Here is a 27,030-nt window from a genome sequence, read left to right as displayed (position 1 = left end):
CGCTATGGCATTTCACAAGAGCATTACCAAACAGATATTGACTAAGTCAAAGGAGGAGACATTAGAAAAGGGGATCAAAACTTTGGTCAAAGAGGTAGGTTGTAAGAACATCTTTTAAAAAGAAAGAGAGGGATGGAAAGATTTAAGAAGGGAAACCAGAGCGTAGGACCTAGATGGCTGAAGGCGTTTCCACCAATGGAGTGATAAAAGGAGTGGGAGAATCACAAGCATGCACAATTTGAGGAATGCCAAGATTGAGGAGGATATTAGGCTTGAGTAAGTTACAGAGAAAGGGAATGTAAGCACATAGAGGAATTTGAACACAAGGATGAGAATCTTAAAGATTTGGCTGAACCTGGTACCAATGTAGGTCAGCAAGCTCAGTTAATCTACACTAGTGATGGGTGATGGCTAGTTATAATATGGGCAGCAGAGTATTAGAACAGCTGAAATTTATATAGAATGGAAGACACGGTCGGCAAGGAAAACATTGGAATAATCAAGTTTGGAGCTAATAAAAGCACAGGATGGTCACTTCAGCAGAAAATGGGCTGAGGCAGAGTAGAAACAGGCCATTTTACAGAGATGAGAGTGGGTGTTGGTGATAAAGGGGTTATGGAGTTAGAAGATCAACTCAGTATTAATGAAGTGCCAAGGTTGCAAACAATCTGGTTCAGCCTCAGACATTGGAATGGAATCAGCGATTATGGAAGAGGGTTTGTATTGGGAGCCAAAGCAATTCAGTCTTTGCGATGTTTAGCTGGAGGAAAATGGGATTCATCCAGGGTTAGATGTCAGCAGTGTACATGTGGAATTTGATGTCATGCCTCTGTGTATTGCCATTGAGGGACAACATACAGATGTGAAATAGGAGACAGCCAAGGATAGTCAAAGCTCAAATGTAAATAACATTTCTAGCACTTATAAAACCCCAGAGAGAAGTCCATTTCTTCAGATAAAGGGGTAAGGAAAATGGCAAAGCTTGAAAAGAAATAAAAACTAAAAAAACTTCTTATGATTTAGCTATCATGTCTGAATGTTAAGATTTAATCATTGTTACAACTGGATGAGGTTTTAAAAATGTATTTTCTTGTAAATGTCTTTTCTAATCCAAATGCATTTACCTGTTAATAAGGAGGCAATCAAACCAGATTTCCTTTAGTCAAAGAAAGTGTCAATTTATAATTTACCAAATCCAAAAAAAGACACCACAGCATATGCGCACACACACACACACACACACACACACACACACAGGTTTCAGAAGAAAAGTTAGAGTCGAAATATAAGTTTAAAAAAATACAATTATGTTCTTTGCACGTCCTTGAGGTGTAGATTGTTGAATGGTATGGCTGTTTGAAGTTATCTGGTTTTCTTTAACATTCTGGAGTTGAATTGAGATTCAGGTAATCGCACTCCACTGAAGACAATCTTAGCTTCAGAGGGAGATTCCTTACTGCTTTCTTAACCAGTGTTTCTAGATTGCTTCAATTTTTCACTCCCTTTCTGGCTTGATAAAAACACTTCTTAAACTCCCTAATAATATATTTGAAAAAGGAATTCAATTTTACATGTCTTGCAATCATTGTTAAAGAAAGAGTAACTACATTTTTGATCCATCATCTCAGATACTTGACAAATTCCAGAATTGTAGGAACCAGTCGGAGATGAGGGTCATTTCATTACCCACAGGGGTTTTGAATGTCTGTTGGGTATCTGGCTGGTTACTCATTCTCATTTTCTTGACAGAATTACATTTGAAGTCCAGCACTTTGCATTTTTAATGCCTTCCTTTCAAGAGTCCCTTTTTGAAGTTTGTTTTGACACCCTCAGGTGTGGAATTCCACAAGCAATGCATCAGCAATGCAATCCATATAGTAACTTTCCAGAAAAGATCAATTTACAATCCCATACATCAGGTGACGTGAAGAAGCCATTTTTAGTCAGCGTTGTTTCTTGTATTGTTTTAAAGAACCTCCTTGAACAGATCAACATATTTTTGGATAGCTGGTGAAGTTAGGGATAAATCTGACTCAGTCACAATTTCCCATCATTGTAACACTATCCAGTTTTCCTCTCAAGCTTCATCTATTATGCTTTATTTAACGAAAGTGGGAGTTACTCCTAGAGCAAGTACAGCCACTATTGGCATAGACTTAGACAGTAGGCACAGTGTTGGTATTGTAACAGCAAGGATACTTCCTTTCCTCTCCATTCCAAGATTTATATTTTCTAATGTCAAAATCCCAGCTTGAATTATTTAATCAAACATGGTTATTTTACAATTTCAAAATTACATCGGTCTTCCAATGGTCTGTTAATGTTCAGTTGGTATGATAAGAATACTCCTCAATTTGTGAAGGTATTGTTCATTTTGTTCAGTACTACCTAGTAAAATAAGTAGTCAGTACAGTAGTGTAATAGTTACTGACCTAGTAACCCAGAGACCTGATCTAATCACGCACAGGAAGTGAGTTCAAATTTCCCCATGGCAATTTGAGAATTTGAATTGTTTTAAATTGTAGATTATGAAGAGATGGCTTCAGTAAAGTTGGTAGATTACGTCGTGGATCTGCCCAGCAACAGCAATAGCCAACATTCGAAGAGGATGATGAGACCTGACTGTTCCCAGTAACCAGACAGAATCAGGTGTAAACAGCAATCATTAGGAAACAATTTAATTAGAAAACTGAAAGACCAGTGGAGGTATACAGATGCTAGCCAAAAAGATTGGTAAACAGATGCTAATTTTGAGATGCAGACAACCCAAATACACAAGGGAAAATCACACAGAACCAGAGTATTATTGTCAGCACTTGCAGAAGCAGGCAGGCTAGTCTAACATCTCACAGTCACAAAGCCATTGTAACATCTAAGAGCTGGAAAGTCAGTTTTACAGTTCAGAGTCTGAGAACCCATTTTAATATCTAAGAAGCTTTAGAGTCAAGGTAGTGCAGGAACCTTCACAAAGGAATTTTAAATATCCTCACTGGACCTGGAAAAGGCATTTCCTAGATCCAATTGTCCACCTTGTATTGTGTGGTAACTATGTTGGATTTGTCTAACAGATTTATTTAATTTGGATGTTGTTTGGGAACAGGACTATCTTGAGGAGTTCAGGGATCAGACATATGTATGTATTTTGGAACAAGGAACAATTCCTGTGATTAGTAGTTCATATATTTAATTGTCTTAGTCTTATAGTCCTAGTTGGGTATATTTGTCTTTTGTTAGTTTAATAAATAGTCTTTAGTAATTGTTACATGATGAATGGGCTGGTTATTCATGTGACTCCTCAAACCATTCTGAAACAAAACTATACACGACCACAAACCATATTTCGAAAAGAGATGTCCTCGCTGATAGCATCAGTGTGTTTTGTGACAATTGTTATACAAACCCAACTGATTTAGTAATCTTGTTAAGGATAGGGAATCTGTCGACCCTACCTGGTTTGACCTATGTTTAATTTGATGTATTATTGTCACATATATTGTGATATAATGAAAAGTATTTTTTTTGTGCGCTATACAGATGAAACATACTGTTCGTAGAGTACAAAGGGGAGGGTGCAGAGTATAGTGTTGCAGTCACTTATGGGTTGTAAAGAAAGATAGGCTTAATATATGATAGATCCATTCAAAAGTCTGATGGCAGTAGGGAAGAAACTGTTCTTGAATCGGTTTTAGTGATTTAGTCTCTCGTTTCAAGAGGTCCATCATATCTTCTTTACATGTGATCAAGTTTTCCTAATTTGGAGAATGAATCTTGTTTCACAATTTCTCACATTTTGTACCATCTTCATAGATTGTGTTCTGATAGGCTAGAGGAAAACTAAATGCAAGGAATAAATACTCTGCCATGACAAGTAGCCTGCTATGATGCATTCGCAAAAATTGTTCAATGTATTTTGCCTTGAAAATTGATAACATAAGGAACAAATATTTCACTGAAACAAACAAAACTCTCCCAATTGATTACAACTCCAGTTGCCAATTGAATTAATGAGTTGTGCCTTTTAAAGTATGCTGAAAATCTGACAAAATCTTTTGTTGCAATGTTTCTGTTGTCGTGGTTTGCTGAAAAGGACCATGTTCAATAAAACTAGTTTGATAATGAGTTCAGTGGATACATGTACATAACCTAGAATGGAGCACAAAAACATTTATTCCATGGTTAAGATTTTAAACTCATACATAGCACTGGCTATTTCAAGAAATGAGCAGTCAAACTGCCTACTTCATGATTCTTGCAACGGGTTTGTTTGAAATGGGCAATTCCACAACCTGGGTGTAATGTGCACCTGGACAGGACGTGGACAGTTTTGACATTGTTGCTGAAAGGTCTTAGATAAGGAAGAAAAATGTTTGTTGTAGTTTTAAATATAATTAGGTTTTAAAATATGGAGATAAAGGAAATGGTTTTGATGATAGATATAATTGATGGAACCATTCTTGGTCACTTGCAAGGGAGATTAGTATATATGAGTGTGGATAAAAGAATTTGTATTAATAATAAGGTAGGCTGTCAATGCACATGTCAGAATGGATTAAATAGTCATAGAGGTTCACAACATGGAAACAGGTCCTTTGGCCCAACTTGTCCACGCCGCCTTTTTTTTAAAACCCCTAAGCTAATCCCAATTGCCCACATTTGGCTCATATCTCTCTATACCCATCGTACCCACGTAACTATCTAAATGCTTTTTAAAAGACAGAATTGTATCTGGCCCCTATTAGTACCTCTGGCAGCTTCTTCCAGATATGCACCACCCTCTATGTGAAAAAATTGCCCCTCTGGATACCCTTCTATCTTAGAATTATAGAAACCTACAGTGCAGAAAGAGGCCCTTCAGCGCATCAAGTCTGCACCGAACACAATCCCACCCAGACCCTACCCCCATCCCTACATATTATACCCACTAATCCCTCTAACCTATGCATCCCTAGACACTAAGGGGCAATTTCTTAGCACAGCCAATCAGCCCAACCCACACATCTTTGGACTGTGGGAGGAAACTGGAGTACCCAGAGGAAATCCATGCAAACACGAGGACAATGTGCAAACTCCACACAGACAGTGACCCGAGCCGTGAATTGAACCCAGGACCCTGGAGCTGTGAAGCAGCAGTGCTAACCACTGTGCTACCGTGTCGCCCTATCTCTCCCCTCTCACCTTAAACCTATTCGCTCTAGTTTTAGATTCCCCTACCTTTGGGAAAAGATATTGACTATCTAGCTGATCTGTGCCCCTCATTATTTTATAGACCTCTATAAGGTCACCCCTCAGCCTCCTATGCTCCAGAGAAAAAAGTCCCAATCTATATAGCCTCTCCTTATAACTCAATCCATCAAGTCCTGGTAGCATTCTAGTAAATTTTTTCTGTAGTCTTCCTAGTTTAATAACATCCTTTCTATAATAGGGTGACCAGAATTGCACACAGTATTCCAAGTATGGCCTTACCAATGTCTTGTACAACTTCAACAAGACGTTCCAACTCCCGTGTTCAATGTTCTGACCAATGAAACCAAGGATGCCGAATGCCTTCTTCACCACTCTGTCCACCTGTGACTCCACTTTCAAGGGGCTATGAAAATGTACCCCTAGATCTCTTTGTTCTGTAACTATCCCCAACGCACTGTCATTAAGTGAGTAAGTCCTGCCCTGGTTCAATCAACCAAAATGCATCACCTCGCATTTGTCTAAATTAAACACCATCTGCCATTCGTCAGCCTACTGGCCCAATTGATCAAGATCCCATTGCAATTGGAGATAACTTCCTTCACTGTCCACTATGCAACCAATCTCGGTATCATCTTGCTAACCATGCCTCCTATATTCTCATCCAAATCATTAATATAAATGACAAATAATAGTGGACTCAGCACTGATCCCTGAGGCACACTGCTGGTCACAGGCCTCCAGTTTGAAAAACAACCCTCTACAACCATCCTCTGGTTTCTGTCAAGAAGCCAATTTTGTATCCATTTAGATACCTCACCCTGAATCCAGTGAGATTTAACCTTATGCAACAACCTACCATGCGGTATCTTGTCAAAGATCTTGCTAAAGTCCATGTAGATAACATCAACTGCACTGCCCTCATCTACCTTCTTGGTTACCCCTTCAAAAAACTCAATCAAATTTCTGAGACATGATTTTCCACTGACAAAGCCATGTTAACTGTTCCTAACAGTCCTTGTGTCTCTAAATGCCTGTAGACCCTGTCTCTCAAAATACCTTCCAACAACTTATCCACCACAGATGTGAGGCTCACTGGTCTGTAGTTCCCAGGCTTTTCCCTGCAGCCCTTTTTAAACAAAGGCACAACATTTGCCAATCTTCAGGCTTTCAATGATTCAAATATCTCGGCTAAGGGACCTGCAATTTGCTCCCTAGCTCTCACAATGTCCTGTGGGACACTAACTTGTAGCGTCACTTGTAATCAGACACTAACTTGTAGCGTCTGCACATGTGCTTTTAAAATGCATGATTTTTTTCACTGGGGCTGTCAGGATCAGGATCTCCGTATCTGAAACGGGGAGGGGGGGTTTTTCAATAGATAACTTTGAAAGAGAGTCGTACATAAGAGTGAGGAACTTACAACGTTGTAGCAGAGAAAATAGAATAGGGATGCAGAAGTAAACACAAATGCATTTTCAAAGATTCAGCACAGACACAGTGAACTGAATTAAATCTTCTTGTGTTGTAAGTTTCCATGATTGTATGACCACATTTCATTGTGCTTGACTTAATGACAGTTAATTTAACATGGGCTTTATTCAATGTCTCGTGCTAAGGCACTTTGATTAATCTCGACTCAAAGTACTAATTTGCCACCTGCTGTTTCATGGAATTGCCCCAGTTGTTAAAAGAACTACCAAGTTATTACTTAACCCTTCATGCATCCCTACACACTTCCTGTCCAACACAGCAGTTTTCAGCTGCCTGATTCAATTAGTGCTTTGCCAATGAGAAGACTTCAAACTTGTCATAGACCAGTTGTTTTTGAACAGGCAAAATATTCAACAACTTGATTTATATTTATCTTGATGGAAAATAAGGTGAAGAACAGGTGTATTCAAGGAAATGAATTAAATGAAAGCAGTGAGAGTAAGACAGCAGCATGAAGGTTGGAACATCAGGTTGCTCAGATGGTTCAGCCTCTTGCCATGCAATGGCACAGCTGTTTAAGGTAGTGAATTGCTCAGCCATACTCAAAGATGAAGTCCCAAACTTAATCACTGGGTAGTGCCAAATTATCTGTTCTTAGCTTTCTCTGTGGAAGGTAGAGAAAGAATCAGTTTTAAAATGAGTAAAGTAATCATTCATTATACATGCCAGACAGCAAGGTTCCAGTATTTACAGGCAAGGAGTGGGGGAACATTGGAAATTCTGTGCCTGATATTAGTGACAGGACCTCGTTATAATTTTCTTATGTCATTCCTTATCTGGCAATCTGGAAAGATCACAGCGTGGGTGGGGTGGGGTGGGGTGGGGTGGGGTGGGGTGGGCAGGGGGCACTATAGATCAAAATTAAGGGGAAAGCAAACCATGATACAAAGTAAACCCCTCTGTTAGTTAGTGAAACAATACAGAAACAGGGCCATTCCTGACCACAGAAAGTAATACACAAGTGACCATGCTAGCGCTGTGAAGAAAAGCATCCCACAGGCATGATCAATATCCAGCAATTTCAGCCTAATGGTTTCAGTGTAACAAAATGGGACACTTTGGAAACATGCAAAGCCAAAACATCAAAACGCAACAGGATTCATGAGGTCAAGGCAGCACATCAAGAGGATACACAACCATGCTTCTTGGGTAAGGTTAAAGATCCTTTGATTTGATTTATTATTGTCATGTATTAGTATACAGTGAAAAATATTGTTTCCTGCACACGCTGCAGACAAAGCATACCATACTTCGAGAAGGGAAGGAGGGAGTGCAGAATGTAGTGTTACGGTCATAGCTAGGCTGCAGAGAAAGATCAACTTAATGTGAGGTAGGTCCATTCAAAAGTCTGATGACAGCAGTGAAGAAGCTGTTCTTAAGCTGGTTGGTACGTGTCCTCAAGCTTTTGTATATTTTTCCCAATGGAAGAAGCTGGAAGCGAGTATGTCGGGATGTGTGGAGTCCTTGATTATGCTGCTTGCTTTTCCAAGGCAGCGGGAAGTATAGAGTCAACAGATGGGAGGCTAATTTGTGTGATGGATTGGGCTTCACTTATGACCCTTTGTAGTTTTTTGTCGTATTGGACAGAGCAGCATCCACACCAACTGTGATACAACCAGAAAGAATGCTTCCTATGGTGCATCTGTGAAAGTTGGTGAGAGTCATAGCTGACATGCCAAATCTCCTTAGTCTCCTGAGAAAGTGGAGGCATTGGTGGGCTTTCTTAACTGTAGCGTCAGCAAAAGGGACCAGGACAGATTGTTGATGATCTGGACACCTAGAAATTTGAAGCTCTCAACCATTTCCTCTTTATCCCCGTTGAGGTAGACAGGGCATGTCCTCCACTACACCTCCTGAAGTCACTTGGAATTTCATTCTGGAATACAGACATTTTGGTTAATGGTCATCTCATAAACTTTAAATTAGAGATGGCCCAATGTGATGTTCCTATTAGACAAAGGACAATGGCTTAGAGACCTCTGGCTGTGACCAAACACACCACTTTATGGGCATGGAGGAATCAGACTTTCAGTCATTGATACGATTCCAGACTATTAAAGCATGGCAGGAAACAAAGGAGCTGATATGTCATCCACAACCAATTGTTTTCTCTCGAGTAGAGATACATGGGCAGCCCTAAATCTCCTCAAAATGGCAGAAGATCTCAAGTCAACCACTGTCGTAAATTATACAAACTGCAAGTTCCTGAGAGCTGCAATAAGATTTTCTTGACTGGAACGTTAGCTCTGAATAGTCTTCTCTCTTTGAGGAGCAGGAGTGTCTCCAGAAAAAGCGTTCTTATTGGTCAGATCAGCCAGCCACTCATAGTTACTATGACATCTAGTAGATGATAGTCAAGTGAGGAACCAGCAATGGGAAAAACCTCAACTTCTGGCACCAACACTGGTTGGAGAAATAAACCCTGAGACCACAGAGCAGATGCTGTAATCTCCACCTGGCATGACAGTGCCACAAATTATTCTGGAACTTAATAGCAGCCATCCATTGGTTTCAGCACATCACACAGCCAAGCACAAAGGTGAGCTTATTATAGAGGATGATAAATCCTCCTTACAGGAAGCCACACATTGAGGGTGCATACTATAGGACTAATGCAGACTTTGCACTAACTTGATAGACCAGTAAGACAAAAAAGACTAAAAAAGTAATTTTTAGTGAAGAGTCTGAAGAACTTTGTGCAATGTACTTCTCTTCTCATGGAACAGCTACACATGCAGGTTTATGTAAATTCAGTGGACGGAAGTGCTATACAGTATTCTCATCCGCTGTGTCAAGTCCCGGGATGTGACAATTTCTGAACTAATCATCTGAGCCAGCTGATGTAGGCACCAGTGGAGGCTGCAGGGAACTAGAGAAAGTTTTCTAAATTTAGTTCTCACACACTCCCAAATAACAGATAGAGGTGTGTCAGCAGGCTATCCAACTTTTCCCTCTGAACTAGAAATCTGTATATAATTCCACAGATTTATAACAAAGAATAAAATATTCTAAATAAGGTAAAAATGGTGAAAGTAGAATTCATGAAATGCAAATAAAGCTTTTTAAAATTTAGATTGAGTCAAAAAATGTAAATACACTATTGTGATGTTGAAACTTTGAAGTTTTTTAAAAAGTTATTAGTGCACAAGTCATCTTAACACTGCAATGAAGTTTCTGTGCAAATCCCCCCTTTGTTGAAAAACTTTTAAAAGACAAAGTGCATGAGCCACACAATACAACTTTCCACTTTTAATCTCAAGGGTATAACTTACTGATTTATTTTATTTACACAAAATTTAAACCTAACGTTAAATCAACAGTAAAATGCTTAGCCTGCTGACCTAAGAACAGTATTTATTTCTAATTTGTTTTCTGCCCGTTACTACTTCACTCCACGTCAGTATATTATAGATCCATAAACATTTCTGCTCCATGTAAAGTTGTGGTTTTTGTCTTCAACTGTCTGATTATAAATACACATGTAGTGCAAAGATAATACGTATCTCTTGTTTCTCTACAGATGAACTCACAACACCCCTTACTGAGTTACTGCATGATGCCATCACAGTTTCTGAGGACAACAGGAAAAGTTACCATTGACTAGCAGAAGACAATCTTCTGATAGCCACAGAATTCAAGTCTAGTCAGGCAACTGTGCTGCTGAAGAACTGGACACTATACCATATCTGGATCATCCACATGAATTGTCTCTGAACTATGCTAGCCAAATATTATTATTGTAATGGGCCTAGGATTCATTGACCAACATCCCAGTCTCACGTCTGGGCAACACTAGAGGTAGCACTGCAAAAATATTTAGTTCCCAGTGCCATGACCATATTGTATAACAGTGTACATTTAACCTGACAGGAATGACAGACACATATCTGTATTTGTCACCTTTGTTCTCAGAAATGGCAGCTTCATAAAGCAACTCAGATTAATTCGCTAGTCAAACTACTTAGTAAACATGTGTAAAACCAGCAGGCCTCTGCCACTGAGTTTCCAAATATGGCTTTTCTGAGTTCTCACACTCCCTGAAAGCCATTCTGCAGGGATTGCAAGCCAAAGCCGACCCACTGCGCCTACCCAGCAAACCAGACCATCAAGACATGGATGATCCTTTAAGTGAAGGGTCCTTTCAAAGCTTCACAGCCAATCCTATATCAATATGGGAATATAGTTTCAGTATCCATTTCTCACAATATGCCCAACACACTGGATATTAAAATATTTATACATATTTATACTGAAGTATAAAAAAATTGCTGAAGTGAATCTTTGTAAAAATGTTTTATTCTTAGGGCTTTTTTTGTGACATTCTGCAATGAGGTTGGCTACACTGTTGTGTAATATGTGGAAATAAAACAAATATTTATTTACTTGTAAAATATCTATTTCATTAGCTAAATAGCTTAAATTGGTCACTTTTGGCATCCTTTCACTTACATTATCAGAAACACATTTCTCTTGTGTGTGCAAGATGTAAACCTCAGCGTTAGGTACATTCAACATATTAGATATCCTTTGTCCCTGGTCCTGCTTTCATATGTATTTTCATTTACAGGATAACTTAGACTCTACTGAATCTTGCACCTCAATTTTTTTAACAACGCAAACATCCCTTAACTGCCCAAATATGTCACCCCATGTAACATTAAGTAAATACATTCGCTTGAAATGTGCAAGCAATGTAATTAAAACTCAATCGTTTTGTTTCACAAATGTATTGTTATACAGAAAGACTTTACACAGAAAATTCATCAATGACCTTCCTTCCATCATGAGGTCAGAAGTGGGAGGTTTGCTGTCGATGTTCAGAATAATTCGTGACTCCTCAGAAACTGAAACAACCCATATCTAAATGCTGCAAGACCTGAACAATATCCAGGCCTGGGCTGACAAGTGGCAAATAACATTTGCATTATACAAGTTCCAGACAATGACTATCTCCAACAAGACATGATTTAATCATTGCCCCGTGACATCCATTGTCCAGAAACTGAACTGGACTGACCCATATAAAAACGTGGCTACCAGAGCAGGTCAAAGGCTAGGAATCATCTGTCGAGTAACTCATCTCCTAACCCTGCCAAAGCTCGTCCACCATCTATAAAGCACAACACAGGTGTGTAATGGAATACCCTCCACTTGTCTGGATGAGTGCAACTCCAGCACTCAAGAAGTTTGACATCATCCCTGACAAAGCAGCCCACTTGGTTGCTAACCTTTTCACAAACATTCAATCCCCCCGCCACTGACGAATAGTTCCATAGGCAGCATCTTTCAAACCCACAACCACTACCATCTAGAAGGACAAGAACAGCATATACATACCACCACCAGGAAGTTCCCTCCAAGTCACTTACTGTCCTGACTTTCAAATATATCACCATTCCTTCACTGTCACTGGATCAAAATGCTGGAATGCCCTCCCTAACAGCACTGTGTGTACCTACACCTCAGGGACTGCAAAGGTTCAAGAAGGCAGCTCACCATCAGCTTCTCAAGTACAACCAGGGATGGGAAATAAATGCTGGCCTAGCAATGCCCACAACCAGACAAAATTTATGTGTTTCTTTTTATTGCCCATGATCGAAATTTTTGTATGTGCATATTTTCTTACTCTCAGAGGGACTGCCCCAATTTAAATAAACCCAGCAGCAAGCTGAGAGTGTAAAAAAAAATTATCACACCCTTGCCCCAGATGTTTAAAACATGGTTCTCACGCATACTATTACATCTGCAGATTAGATACAGATGAAGGTAAAAAAATACAATTATAATTTACGATTATTCCCCGTCTTTATTGTAGCAGGCCTGCAGTTTCTTAGATGAGGTGATGCTTTAGTTGAAATGAAGATCTTGTAAAGCAGAAAATTCTCAGTAATCCAAGAAGCTTCCAGTTGCCTGAATTTCCAGGAAACGGACACAAATGGGGGTTAAAATACCAAACATGGAAGTGTGTTAGTTCGAACCCGCTGACTTCTGGCTTTTCTTCAGGCAAGACAGCCAATTCACTAATATGGCATCAGCTTCATGTTTAACCTGCTTTGGAGTGTTAACTTAGGTCAGTCAGATTTCCAGAGTCTTGAAAAACCTTGACCACTGCAGTAAGTTGAATACAGCCTCAAGGAATGTTCTTTGTGGGCCAGGAAAAGCAGAAATACTTCCTCCAAAAATCCACCATAAATAAAATGCTGCACCCCTCCACTGCATCAAGGATGGCACCCCATCACTGTCCAGAGCAATGATCTACCTGATCCTGCAGCCTCCTTCTCCTCAGTGTGATTGGAATCCAAGCTTGTTTATCAGGCTGATGTCGCAACAAGGGAACTGTCAGTAACATCACACGCATGTAAAACTCCACACCTTGTGGGGGAATGCAGACTTCCAAGTTTCCACTGTACTACTGCACCTCCCCTCAGCTTGGCAAGTCAACTTATCAAAAACCACTGCATCTCTTTCTAGATCCTTTTTTGCAAAGGCATATTCCAGAAGGCGGTTTGTGACATCTCCCTCCCCACTGTAGCCTCTTCAAAGGTAGCATGCGCAGAGACTTTGGGCATTCATGGAGGATCTGATGGAGGTGCCCTTCCCACCACTAGCCAAGCTGCATCTGAGTACTCATTTGAAAGTTCTGGTGATGAGGCATTCTGCCAAATGTCTTTTAACAGTCTACTTAGGGAACTATAAGAACATAAGAAATAGGAGCAGGAGTAGGCCATCTAGCCCTTCGAGCCTGCCCCGCCATTCAATAAGATCATGGCTGATCTGTCGTGGCTCAGTTCCACTTTCCCGCCCTCTCCCCATAACCCTTAACCCCCTCTCTTATCAAAAACCCATCAACCCGCTTCTTAAAAATAGTGAGGCAGCCTCCACCACTTCAATGGGCAGAGAATTCCAGAGATTCACCACCCTTTGAGTGAAGAAGTTCCTCCTCAACTCCGTTCTAAACCGCCTCCCCTTTATCTTGAGGCTGTGCCCCCTAGTCCTACTGTCTTTTTTGAGCGGGAAGAGTCTCTCCACCTCTATCCTATCCATCCCATTCATCATCTTATACGTCTCAATGAGATCTCCCCTCATTCTTCTAAACTCTAACGAGTACAAGCCTAGTTTATTCAGCCTCTCCTCATAGCTCAATCCCCTCAACTCCGGTATCAGCCTAGTAAACCTCCTCTGCACTCCCTCCAGGGCCAAAATATCCTTGCGCAGGTGCGGCGCCCAAAACTGCACACAGTACTCCAGCTGCGGCCTCACCAATGCCCTATACAGCTGCAGCAAGACCTCTCTACTTTTATATTCAATCCCCCTCGCTATGAAGGCCAGCATCCTATTTGCCTTCCTGACCACCTGCTGCACCTGCAAGCTGGGTTTTTGCGACTCATGCACAAGGACCCCGAGGTCCCTCTGCACCATCGCCTGCTGCAGTTTTTCGCCACGTAAGTAATAGTCCTTCCTACCATTCTTCCTACCAAAGTGGACCACCTCACACTTGCCAACATTAAATTCCATTTGCCATTTCCTGGCCCATTCGCCCAGCCTATCTAGATCCTTCTGCAGACTCTCCACACCCTCCGCACAATTTGCCTTTCCCCCAATCTTGGTGTCATCAGCAAATTTCGACACCCTGCACTCGAATCCATCGTTTCCCACAGGACTCCAAGGACATTAAGTGCAGATCACTGCCTAATGGACTGGTGATCTAAGGTGTTTTTCTGCATAAACATTTCCATGAGGAACAGGTAATTTGGTACTGACAGTTTATGCGAAGCTTGTTGTAGCTACACACAAAGCTGGTCATCAAAACAACAGTGTCATTGATTATGTATCTCTCCCTCGGTCCAGAACTTTGTACATGGCTAGTGGTGAGTGGGATACTCCCCATCAGATCTTCCATGAATGCCCAAAGTCTCTGCACATGCTACCCTTGAAGTGACTGCAGTGGGGAAGGAGCTGTCACAATCCACCTTCCAGAATATGTCATTGCAAAAAAAATCTGGAAAGGCATGCAGTGGTTTTTGTCAGATTCGTCTTTGATCATCAGGTAAACTGAAAGATGACTCAGGCAAGTGGGGCATAAGCCAGACCTGTGCCATGTACATCACACCAAGAGCACCTCACACCTCATGACCAGGTTATAAACTGCAATGAGAGGGAACATTGCTCCAGCATGTCCAATTTCCATCTCACTTTGGCTATGTGCGCCCTTGAGTTTTTGACACAAGCTCCAGTCTCTCTAAATCGTATTTTCAGTACATTCAGGCTGTCTTACTTGACCGTTTCCAAAACACACAGCCTCTGCCTTACTGCAATTTTCCATGCCTCCTGAGTTCGTTCGACCTGGTCATTCATCATTCTGCAGAACCAGAGTGGACTTGAGCAGAAGACGGTTATGTTGTCCATGTACAGGGAAGATTTGACCATATGTCTCTCTGGTCATATGCCACATCTCATCTTTCTTATGGCTGTAAACTTCCTGATGGATTCAGCAAAAAGTTCTATGCAACACACAAACAAAGCAGCGGAGAGAGGGGAATCCTGTCTGACTCTAGATTTGATTAGAAAGCGTTCCAATCCCACCATTTTATTGCATGAAGATGCATGAATGACATTTGTGTACAGCAATTGGATTGGCCTATGGATTCCTTCCCCAAACTCAACATTGGAGAACACGTCCATAGTGTAGGTATGCAATATAGTGTCAAAGCCTTCCCCGGTGTCCACCAACCTATCCTGCACATAGCTGATCGCATCTCCTGTGTAAAGGTATCAGAGGTTATCTGGCCAGTTACAGCATAAGTTTAGTTGGGGGTGGATCACCAAATCAGGTGGTATGGTGGCACAGTGGTTGGCACTGCTGCCTCACAGCGCCAGGGACCTGGGTTCAATTCCGGCCTCGGGTCACTCTCTGTGTGAAATTTGCATGTTCTCCCCGTGTCTCTATGAGTTTCCTCCAGGTGCTCGGGTTTCCTCCCACAGTCCAATAATGTGTGGGTTAGGTTGATTGTTCATGGTAAATTGACCCTAGTGTCAGGGAATGAACAAAGTAAATTTGTGGGGTTGTGAGAATAGGGCCTGGATGGGACTGTGATCTGTGCAGACTCAATCGGCCAAATAGCCTCCTTTTGCACTGTAGGGATTCTATGAACTCAATTGCTTTGGACAGAGTTTTGTAGTCCACATTCAGAAATGAAATAGGTGGCCAATTTCTAGTTTCCTTCCTTTCTACCTACTGCTTGTAAATGAGGGTGAAGATAACTTTCCTCATGGATTATGACATGCTGTTGGCCAGAAACATACTGTCGTACACTTCCAGGTATAGATCAAACCAGTCCCATGGAGCCAAATATTGCTTGGAGATCTCAAAAGGACTCGACGGCCTTTGTCAGTTCATCTGGAATTAGTGGTCTGTCCAGACTCTCCCACTTGCTGTCATTTAAGACCTCTGTGATAGAGGAGAAGAACTGGGAAGCCATGCAGTCCATGGCTTTTACATCACGCAATCTGGTATTGAAGGATTCTCAATATGCTGAACTGCAATAGGTTATTGAGCTGTCTTATTCCAGACTGCAATCACAGACATCTCTTGGTATACTTTCTGGAAGAAGAAGCATGAGCACATCTAATCCTGCTCCAAGAAATGGACTCCAGACTGGGAATGACCTTGGAGGCTGTCATGGCTCCTCACCTCATGGAAATCCTCAACATCAACCCCTAGCAACTGCAGCAGGGGACGATTGTGCATGTTGTGCTGCAGTTGGGACATTTCCCCCATCTCTCTCATCTTCTGAACATCTTTAAAGATAAAAAACCTCTTCACTTTCACCTTGGTTGCTTCCCACCAGTGTGTTGGGGTTAAGAGGGCTTTCACAGTTCTCCTACCTTTGTAATATGTTTTGAGTCCTCAATGTTTTTTGGAGTCAGCAGATTCACGTTCAGCTTCCAAGTTTCCCTGCCAACCTTCCTCTTCCCAGAAGTGATAGTCAGCCAGTAGGAGGCAGTGGTCAGTGAAGAACATTGGTTTGATGTTGCTGAATCTGACTGTGACAGAAAAAGGAAGTCTATCCTGGAAAGGATGAGCTGCTTTCCCAAAGCTAGGGGCACTGCTCACTTTGCAGCTTCTGGTTTGTCCCACCTATCCTTGGGGCATGAGCAACATTGGCAATTAATGCTGCAGACCTCTGCCCACTGCAAGTATCCAAATCCATTTCACATTTGATCATACTGAAAGGAAGATTTTTGCTCCATCACTGTGGCTGTATTGGTTCCAGTCCAAAGTTAGAGTCTCATCAGTTTAGCATGCAGTCAAGACTCAACTTAAGTTATTGGGATTTGGCCCAAAACATCACTTGCAGTGAAAATTTTACTTAATATGAAATCACCTCATTAATATTATGGCAGCTTTGAAGAATAATACTGAACAACTTATTTTATAAGTAACTTGTGATGAATCTTTGACTAGCTTCAACACTGATGTTTAGAAGATGAAATCAAAATTTTGTTTTGCAAAATGATTCACATTATCCAGCATTTCACAAAAGAGAGTTATATTTATTAAAGGAAACCTAATGACAGGGAGATAAACACACTTTACAACATGCATTATGTATTAGAATGGAAGATTGGATAGATTATCCACAGCAATATTTCTTTCCTAGCATTCAAACACTTAATAAATCCTCATTGATACAACCAGAGGTGGAAGTCAGTTGTGGTCTCACCAATTGATAGAAATGCTCAATCCAGTAATAGATCTTATTCACTTTAACAATTTTTGTTTCAAATTCAAAGACTTGTTTCTTGCCACAAGCCAAGATTTGCAAATGGGTAAATAATCGGTACCCAGACCTCACCAAAGACAGCTGAATATGAGGAGGCAACTTGTTATGTATTTTTTTCTTTCTGTGTTTTCATAGCTTAGCTTCCATTTAACAACTTCCTGTCTGATTGTAGGAGTAAATGTGAGCACATCTTTGATACACCATATTACATCCGAAGCATCGCAATGCCAGCGTCGATGGATTAACCTTATTTTAATATTTTAGAAACAAGTTTATTTCGTTATTCAGATCTGAATGAAACATTCAACAATGAAAAGAAAAATTCTGCCACAGGCACCATTAAACACAAGGCATTTTTGTTTTAATAACTTCATGGAATTTTAAATCAGCTTTCAAAATAAACTATTCTAACTTTCAATCCAGTCTAAGGCTGCCACAGATATTACTTGTTTTAAATATATAAACTTCAAACCATGCTCTAGCATGTACATCAGTAACCAGTGGTTTTACTGGATTCACTTCATCCTAACTGTTGGTTACATGACACGAGTAACAAAATATGAATTCAACTGTAAATACAAATAAAATATCAAACAATACACACTACGGAAATGTGTAAACATAAGGTGTCTATAAGCATTGAACCATACAAATGTTTTAGCGCATTACTGAATCTAAAATCATTCTCTCCCTCCCTCTCCCGTAAAGCATGAATAGCTCCACTTCTAATCCAACCTTCAATATGAAAAAGGATCACAGATAAATTTAGTCTTTTTGCTTTTGAAGAATGATAATTATAGATGAAAGCTCGAAATTCTGCATGATTGCAGTCCCTAAATATCTTCACCAACCCACTGTACTCACACAAAAACTTACTTATTTTAAAAATGGCGCTCTTCACTCACTAAGGTGAGGAGCAAAATGCTGTGAATGCCAACATTTTCAATTTCTAATAACGATCACATCTTGTATTTTGAAGTCTAGTTCACAATTGCTTTGAGAGGTTACATCTTGACTTTAATGTAATTTTTCCAGAATTCTAAATTAGAAATAGCTAGATCAATTTACATGCTACAAGCCAGGGACCAGTTTTCAGTTGGAATGAAGAGACTTTGTACTGTTGAGAGTTGGAGGGTTTTCAGTTTGTGATAACTCAGATAAAAAGCTGGTACTTTTTATTCCAACATTTAAATCTGGGCTGTTGCATACTAAAAGTTGCTATGATGCATGTCACATTAAAAATGTCAGTGCAATCGACATGCAAACTTAACCAATGTATCCTGCAGCTTGATCACAATACTGCTGGCTATAATGAAGCAACTGGATAGATTGCATCTATGCAACTGTTGCTTCAGGTTTAATTGTTTTCTTCCTCAAAACACATGTGATTGTAAACTTGGAAGAAGGACTTAAAAACAAAAGGTAGTGTCTGCCACCTGAAAAAGCAAGGAGGAAGTACACTCTTAGTTCAATATAATGGAAGAATCATATTCAGTGCAGGAATCCAATTTAGGCTGCCTTGTCAGTGCATTACCAGCCCTGACTTCTGAAGACTTTGCTCTCCCCAGTATGGAGGTATTCCATTTCCCAACACACACTTTCCTGTCTGAACTAAACTGGCAAGCAAATATATGCCAGATTTGAGTATGGCCTGCTGGAAACTGGACTGAGATTGGCCCATATTAATCTTACTGTGATTTTTTAAGAGACTGTATATATTCTATCTATCTGAAGAGCACTTAAATTTGTTTTCTTTACATTATGCTTGTCAGATCAATGCACATTAAATGTTTTGTCCTACGTTTTCTCCAAGGGGCAGATTTAGTGTTTTAAACCAACTCTGTTGACAAAACATAAATTTAACAGCATTGCTTATCACGATTCACATCAATGTTGTCTGGAAGCATTTTGTTGAAACTTACGTTTCCGTTTAAAGAGGCCAAAAAATGTGAAAATATGCATGTTAAATCCAGTGTCCTAAATTAAATCAAATTCACAGACATCAATTTTATTCAAAAATCAAATCCATTACCTATTGCACCTATTCTGCAACCAACACATCAAATGCACCACATTCTCAAAGAATTCAAATAAAATTAATTATATACTAGAAATAAAGTGCTTAAATATGCTGTAATTGCAATCAACAAAATTACAGAAAAGCAAACCAAGTGAAATTAATATTGCAATTTTGGTTAATAATTAATATGTTTTGGCCTCCGTTAATATAAAGTTTCTAATTTTTCATGTTATTTGTGTACTATGATGCTTATAGCTTATACACTGCAAGAGAGATACTTTCAATAAATTACTGATGTGAGAAGTGCACTCAAGAAGCAGAGAATCTTGATATCTTGATTATAGAATACCATCAGTTTGGCATTTACTTCAGTTTTCTTCAATCTGGAAAAGAAAAGCACAGGCAATCAAACATTAATCATCAAGTTGTGCTTCATATAAAATAACTTCATTAGCAACTCATGAGTTCACATCACTTGCAAGATACATCTGTGGGATTGCTTAATAGCCTATAGCATGCAAATCATGTGATCATATTAACAAGGTGAGATATTTTAAATTCTTTTGTGGATTGCGAGTAATTTGTTTTCATCCCTAACTGCCTTGAGAAGGTGATGAGCACCTTCCTGAATAGCTAGAGTTCATGTGGCGTACAACTGGACAAAGCTGTGACCCAGTAACTGAAGCGACAGTGGAAAAATTCCAAGTCAGATTGTGTGTGGCTGGAAGAAACTTGCAAATGATGGTGTTCCCATGTGGCTGCTACCATTGTCAAGCCCCTCGTGATCATGAATTATTCAATGAGATCACCTCTCAGTCTTCTAAACTTCAGGGAATATAGAACCAATTTACTCAGCCCCTCAGCATACAGCAATCTTCTCATCCCAGGGACTAATTGAGTGAACCTTCGCTGTACTGCATCCAAAAAAGAGACACATTGTTCCTTAAATCTGGTGAAGAAAACTTCACACAGTATTCTATGCGTGGTTTCAATAAAGCCCTATACAATTGTAGCAAGACTTTTTTATTCTTGTGTTCTAATTCCCTTGTAATAAAGGTCACCATAACATTGATTTCCTAACTGCTTGCTATGCCTGCTTGCTAATGTTTTGTGTTCCTTGTATGAGTACACCCAAGTCTCTCTAAACATCAATGGGTGAAGCCTTACCAAAAGTGACACTGTCGGTTCCAGTGTGAAAAACTGAGCGTTTCTCACTGATGGCGCCTAATCAAGGACCGCACGCACCTGGACATACTCTCTTCCATCTACTTCCTTCAGTAAAGAGGTACAAAAATCTGAGGTCACATACTAACTGACTCAAGAACAGCTTCTTCCCTGCTGCTGCCAGGGAATGGGAACGGACCTACCTCACATTGAACTGATATTTCTCTACCCCTAGCTATGGCTGTAACACTACGTTCTGCACTCTCCCCTTCTCTATGTATGGTATGTTTTGTCTCTAAGGCATGCAAGAAACAATACTTTTCACTGTATACTAATACATGTGACAATAATAAATCAAATCAAATCAAAATCATTATTCGCACAAAACTCATCTCCAAACTCAGTGGCCTGGAGCTCAGCTCCTCTGTTTGTGACTGTGGGCAAGACGACAGCTCAGTGACTATCACTGATTGCTGTGCAGACACATGGCTTTGGGCCGGTGTCTGTGGGAGTGGGTTTTCTCCGGGTGCTCCGGTTTCCTCCCACACCCCAAAGATGTGCTCTTAGGCTGATTGGCAGTAATAAATTGTCCCCAAATTAGTTTCCCTCAATGTGGATGGCCATAAAACATTGGATAAGGGTCATGGGTGGAGGGGGTGACTGGCGGTGTTAAGATGGCGGCGTGGGCTCGTTGGGCTGAAGGGCTTGTTTCCCGGGCTGTTTTTGTGCTTTGTTCTAGATTCTAGATTTCCTAACCCATAGACTGCAAGGATACGCAACAGCACCTCCACCAAAATCATCCTCAACATTGGTGCTCCACAAAGCAGTATCCTCAGCCCCTTACTATATTCCTTACATATCTCTGACTGCATGGCCAAATCCCCCTCAAACTCGATTTTTAAGTTTGCTGATGATACCACTGTAGTGGCTCAGATCGCGAACAATAATGGGACAGAGCACAGGAAAGAAACAGAGAATCTGGTGAAGTGCTGCAACGACAATAATGTCTCCCTCAATGTCAGCAAAACGAAGGAGATGGTCATCAACTTCAGGAAGTGTAGTGGAGAACATGCCCCTGTCTATATCAATAGGGATGAAATAGAAATGGTTCAGAATGGTTTCTAGGTGTCCAGATCACCAACAACCTGTCCTAATCCTTCCATGCTGAAGCTATAGTTAAGGAAGCCCACCAATGCCTCTGCTTCCTCAGGAGACTAAGGAAATATGGCATGTCTGCTACAACTCTAACTAACTTTTACAGATTCACCACAGAATACATTCTTTCTGATTGTATCACAGCTTGAAATGGCACCTGCTTTGTCCAAGACTCCAAGAAACTACAGAGGGCCATGAATGAAACTCAGTCCATCATGCAAACCAGCCTCCCATCCATTGAAGCTGCCTACACTTCCCACTGCCTCGGAAAAGCAGCCAACATAATCAAAGATTCCAGAAACCCCGGACATACACTCTTCCACGTTCTCCATTGCGAAAAAGATACAAAAATCTGAGGTTGCGTACCAACCAACTTAAGCACAGCTTCTTTCCTTCTGCCATCAGACTTTTGAATGGATCTACCTCATATTTGTCTACACCCTAGCTACATTCTGCATCCTCCGCTTTCCTTCTCTATGTACGGTGTGCTTTGTCTATGCAAGAAACAATGTTTGTCACTATATACTAATACATGTGTTAATAATAAATCAAATAAATTTTAGCTTTAACTCCTTGTATGGCTCTTCCCGAAAGACTTCTTGATACTTGCCCAAGCACTCCTAGAAAACCCCATCTCTGTTATTGAATATTTCCAGTCAATTCAACTAGTCTCATCCATAACTCCAGGCTTTTGTCCTTTCACTACCATCAGGGATAGTCGAGCAGACTGGTGCTGGTAAGACACAATGTTGACATCATGCTCAATATCTTCAGCGCCTCCCCCATATAGGTTGCCAACTTTGCCATCGTATTGCTGAATCTCATAGGTTACAGACCTCCCTGCAAGTACTTGCAGGTTTGTTCACCTATTACTGTGGCCAAAGCATCTGTATCAATCTCCATGGTAATGGATGCCAATTAAACATATGGGTGATTTCGATGCAGCGGAAGGGCGGGGGGGGCGCAGTGGTTCATTTATCTTTACAATGGTGAATTTTCAACTTTGGACTTGCCTTCCAAGCCTTCCTCAATCTTGTCCACTGGAATCAGAATTCCTACAGTGCAGGAGTCCATTGGACCAATTGAGCCTGCAATGACAACAACCCCATACAGGCCCCATCCCTGTAATCCCACGTGTTTACCCTGCTAATCCCCCTAAACATTAGGGGGCAATTTATCATGGCCAATTAGCCTCACCTATACGTCTTTGGATTAAGAGAGGAAACAAGAACACCTGGAAGAAACCCATACAGACATGGGGGGAATGTGCAAACTCCAGTTAGTATACAGTTAGGAGGGCAAAAAGGGGTCCCAAGTGTTCTTGGCAGACAGGATTAAGGAGAATCTGAAGGCATTTTATACACATATTAGGAACAAGAGGATAGCTAGAGAGTTTGTCCTTGATGAGTACTTTGCATTGGTATTCACAAAGGAGAGGGACACGTCAATTGATGGTGTTTTGGGGGGGAACATAAATCCTTTAGAACAAGTCATCATTACAAGGAAGGGAGTATTAGATGGATTAAAAAGCACTGAAGTAGACAAATCCCCACGGCCAGATGGCATCTATCCCAGATTACTGACAAGAGATGAAATTGCGAGGCCTCTAACAGAAGTCTTCAATGGCCGCTGGTGAGATCCCAGAAAATTGGCGGATACTATGTCATTATTTAAGAAGGGTAGCAAGGATAACCCGGGTAATTATAGCTTGACATCAGTGATAGTGAAATTGTTGGAGAAGATTCTTAGAGGTAGGATCTATACATATTTGGAACTGAATGGTCTTGTTAGCAATAGACAGATAGGTTTTGTACAAGGGAGGTCATGTCTCACTAATTGAATTTTTTGAGGGGGTGACAAAAATGATTAATGAAGGAAGGGCTGTGGATGTTGTCTACATGGACTTTAGTAAAGCATTTGACAAGGTCCCTCATGGCAGGCTGGTTCAAAAGATTAAATCACACAGAATCAGGGTGAACTAGCTAGATGGATTCAGAACTGGCTTGGCCATAGAAGACAGAGGGTAGCGGTGGACAGCTATTTTTCTGAATGGAGATCTGTAACTAGTGGTGTTCTGCAGGGATCAGTGCTGGGACCTCTTCTGTTTGTAATATATATAAATGACTTGGAAGAAAACGTAGCTGGTCTGATTAGTAAGTTTGCGGATGATATTAAGATTGGAGGAGTTGCGGATACTGATGAAGGTTGTCAGAGAATACAGCAGCATATAGATAGGCCGGAAAATTGGGCAGAGAAATGGCAGATGGAATTTAATCCGGACAAATGCAAGGTGATACATTTTGGTAGATTCAATTCAGGTGGGGTTATAACATAAATGGCAGAACCATCAAGAGCATACACACACAGAGATCTGGGCATGCAGGTCCACAGATCCTTAAAACTGGTGGAAAAGGTGATGAAGAAAGCATGTAGCATACTTGCCTTCATCAGACAGGGCATCAAATATAAAAGTTGGCAAATTATGTACATTGGTTGGACCACATTTGGAATATAGTATCCACTTCTGGTCACCACATTACCAGAAGGACATGGAGACTTTGGAGAGAGTACAGAAAGGTTTACCAGGATGTTGCTTGGTATGAAGAGTATTAGCTATGAGGAGAGAGTGAATAAACTGGGATTGTTCTCCCTGGAAAGAAGGAGGCTAAAGGATGACCTGATAGAAGGCTATACAATTATGAGGGGTATAGATAGGGTGAACAGTTGGAAGCTTTTTCCCACAGCAGAAATAACACTTACAAGGGCGCACAAGGTAAGCGGGGGGGAAGGTTCAGTGGTGATATGCAGGGGAAGTTTTTTTTTTTACACAGAGGGTGGTGGTGGCCTGGAATGCAATACCAAGTGAGGTGGTTGAGGCAGCTATGTCAGTGACATTTAAGATTTATCTGTATAGGCATATGAACAGATGTGGAATAGAGGGATACAAGTGGTTGGTCTAGATAGAGCAACGTGATTGGCACTGGTTTGGAGGGCCGAAAGGTCTGTTCCTGTGCTGTACTGTTCTTTGTTCCACACGGACAGTGACCCAAGGTTGGAATTGAACCCGAGTCCCTGGCGCTGTGAAGCAACAGTGCTAACCACTGTGCTGCCCATATTTATTTGACTCTGCATCTGGCTTGTATATGGCTCTGCCAATTACATCTGAAATGAATGAACCCTGTATATTTGCACCTATCTTGGGGATGGTCTCCCCCTCAACAATAATACTCATCAAACTCTTGTGGCTGATGATTTATCTACCTTCTCGTGGGCTCTGCTGAGCTCTTGCCACTGGTATTTCAAGTGGCCAGAGTTTCCCACCAAACTTTGTTCACCTTGCCCTGCATGCCTTGCCATTCCAAAGTGTTCTGTTCAGCACTTTTTATTGTGCAATTCAACTGCCTTGTCTCTTGATATTTTAGTTACTGCCAGCAGCTTCTTGTGAATGTTCAAACTGTTGATACCACACACAAGACATATCACTCAAGAATGGGCCAAACTGTGTGTTCGGTCATTTGGTGAAGCCTGGTGACAATGCAGAAACTGTATCTCCTGGATCCCCAACAGCTGAATTGAATTTATATTACTGCATAATAATGGAGGATCAGGGACTATAGTGGTCTCTCGGTAGTGCAACTATGTCTTACATAGGCTTGTTACGAGGTTATATGTTTGTGGTGAGTAAAATAATTTTCCGCTTTTCTTCGAAAGTTATTTCATTGACTGTGAGAAGATATCAGCTCCAACATTCAACCTCTGGATCAAATGGATCAATTTTCTCAAAGAGTTGCATAGTTACTTGCCTATGATTGGCATGATTTTTCACCTTCCTTACAAGTTTTTCAGAGACTCTCCCTTCCCCCGCCAGACGTTATAGGCTGATTTATTCTCATCACCAATACTGTAGCGTGAGGTAACAAGATGAGGAAGCCTTGAATCACAACAATGATTTATTGAAAGATAGTTAAGACTATATACAAACAAGCTCAGTACAGATACAGGTCTAGTCCCACCAACTCCCAGGCTCACACTGAAGGCTCTGTCCTACTAGGGCCCATGCTGTAACACCCAATACGCTGTGTTTAAAGCACATCTTTCTGATAGGCCATGATTACCGCTCCCTTAAAGGGAGCCACACTACCACACTCAGTCCAAACCTCATTAAAATAGCCTTTCATAAGCTATTACTATTAAATATTTAAATTGTCAGTCTATCTTTCCAAAGCAGGTTTCTCACATGCAGCCTAACACTTAAATGTGAAAAACGACAAGTCAGGGGCAGCTTCTCGATGAGTTGACAATTTCAGGAGATGGTCATCGATGCAAAGGCATTCCTGGCATGGGAATATGATAGTTGCATCAGAAAGCTGTCCTGAAGCTGAATTCCATCAAATTATTTAAGTAGGTAAAAGTTCCTTTATGAAAGGTTATGACTATTCTGCTAGTTTGGAAGTATTCAGGATCTTTTATCAGGAAAGAAATAATATTGGAAAGCAGTTGACCCTTTCTCTGCATGGATAGCAAATATCTGAACTCAGCCCTTTAACTCTCTTTGCCCCCATAGACGGTCAAGAGAATGGAAATCAGGAGCTGGGGAGGGTAAAAGACCGAAGACCAAAATTTTACAATGATTTCCTGTGAATCCTTCTCCAGGCTGTGGGTGCCAGATGGGAGATCTTCATGCCTGCTGAAGAGAATATGAGACCTCCCGGCTCGACAAAAGCAGCCTGAATGTAAGTCGCAGCAATCAGCAGCAGCCTTGGAAACATCCAGTGAACTTGGCTGCAGGGTCACAAAACTCTTATTGGCCTTTTAAAATTTGCAAGGGTGACTGTGTCACCATTATGAAGATACTCATGTATAGAAGTGTATGATGTGGCTCAATTATGGGATTGTGTGTAAGGTGGCATGATGTAGGCATCATGTCAATAGGGGTTATGGAGGGGAATGTCACACCTGCTTATTTGCAACGAGCATTGAGAAAAAGCGTACTGACGACAAAATACAAAATGGCCACACATTTGAAGGCCTGATTGTCGAGCAGCATTATTGTTACAAATTATCTTTTAAGATAGAAACAGGACTGGAGGCGGTGTACTGAGCTTGGCCATGCTAACAAGTTGAGGTCCTGCAATTGGCTGCCAATGAGAGGAGCTTGGCCACAGGTTGATCTGTGATGGGAAAGCGGCTCTGGGATGGTGAGATTCCAAGGATGCATTTTTATAATTCTAG

At 40.9% G+C, this 27,030-nt stretch overlaps 1 protein-coding gene across 2 annotated transcripts in view; it reads right to left on the bottom strand.

The window, feature by feature from the left end:
• Positions 1-19,082: 19,082 nt before the first annotated feature.
• LOC145352708 (uncharacterized) overlaps positions 19,083-27,030 on the bottom strand; it is a 233,939-nt gene continuing 225,991 nt past the window's right edge. For both annotated transcript variants that reach the window (XM_080202953.1, XM_080202954.1), the window contains one exon: positions 19,083-19,862. In XM_080202953.1, coding sequence (XP_080059079.1) covers positions 19,848-19,862 — 15 coding nt within the window. In that variant the 3' untranslated portion in view covers positions 19,083-19,847. The remainder of the gene's footprint in view (positions 19,863-27,030) is intronic.

Source organism: Carcharhinus amblyrhynchos, chromosome 14 (assembly GCF_965287045.1).
Source record: "Carcharhinus amblyrhynchos chromosome 14, sCarAmb.v2.hapA, whole genome shotgun sequence".
In the NCBI taxonomy this organism is placed as follows: Eukaryota; Metazoa; Chordata; class Chondrichthyes; order Carcharhiniformes; family Carcharhinidae; genus Carcharhinus; species Carcharhinus amblyrhynchos.
The sequence above is the reverse complement of the archived record's forward strand: the minus strand, read 5'-3'. Positions and strand labels throughout refer to the sequence as shown.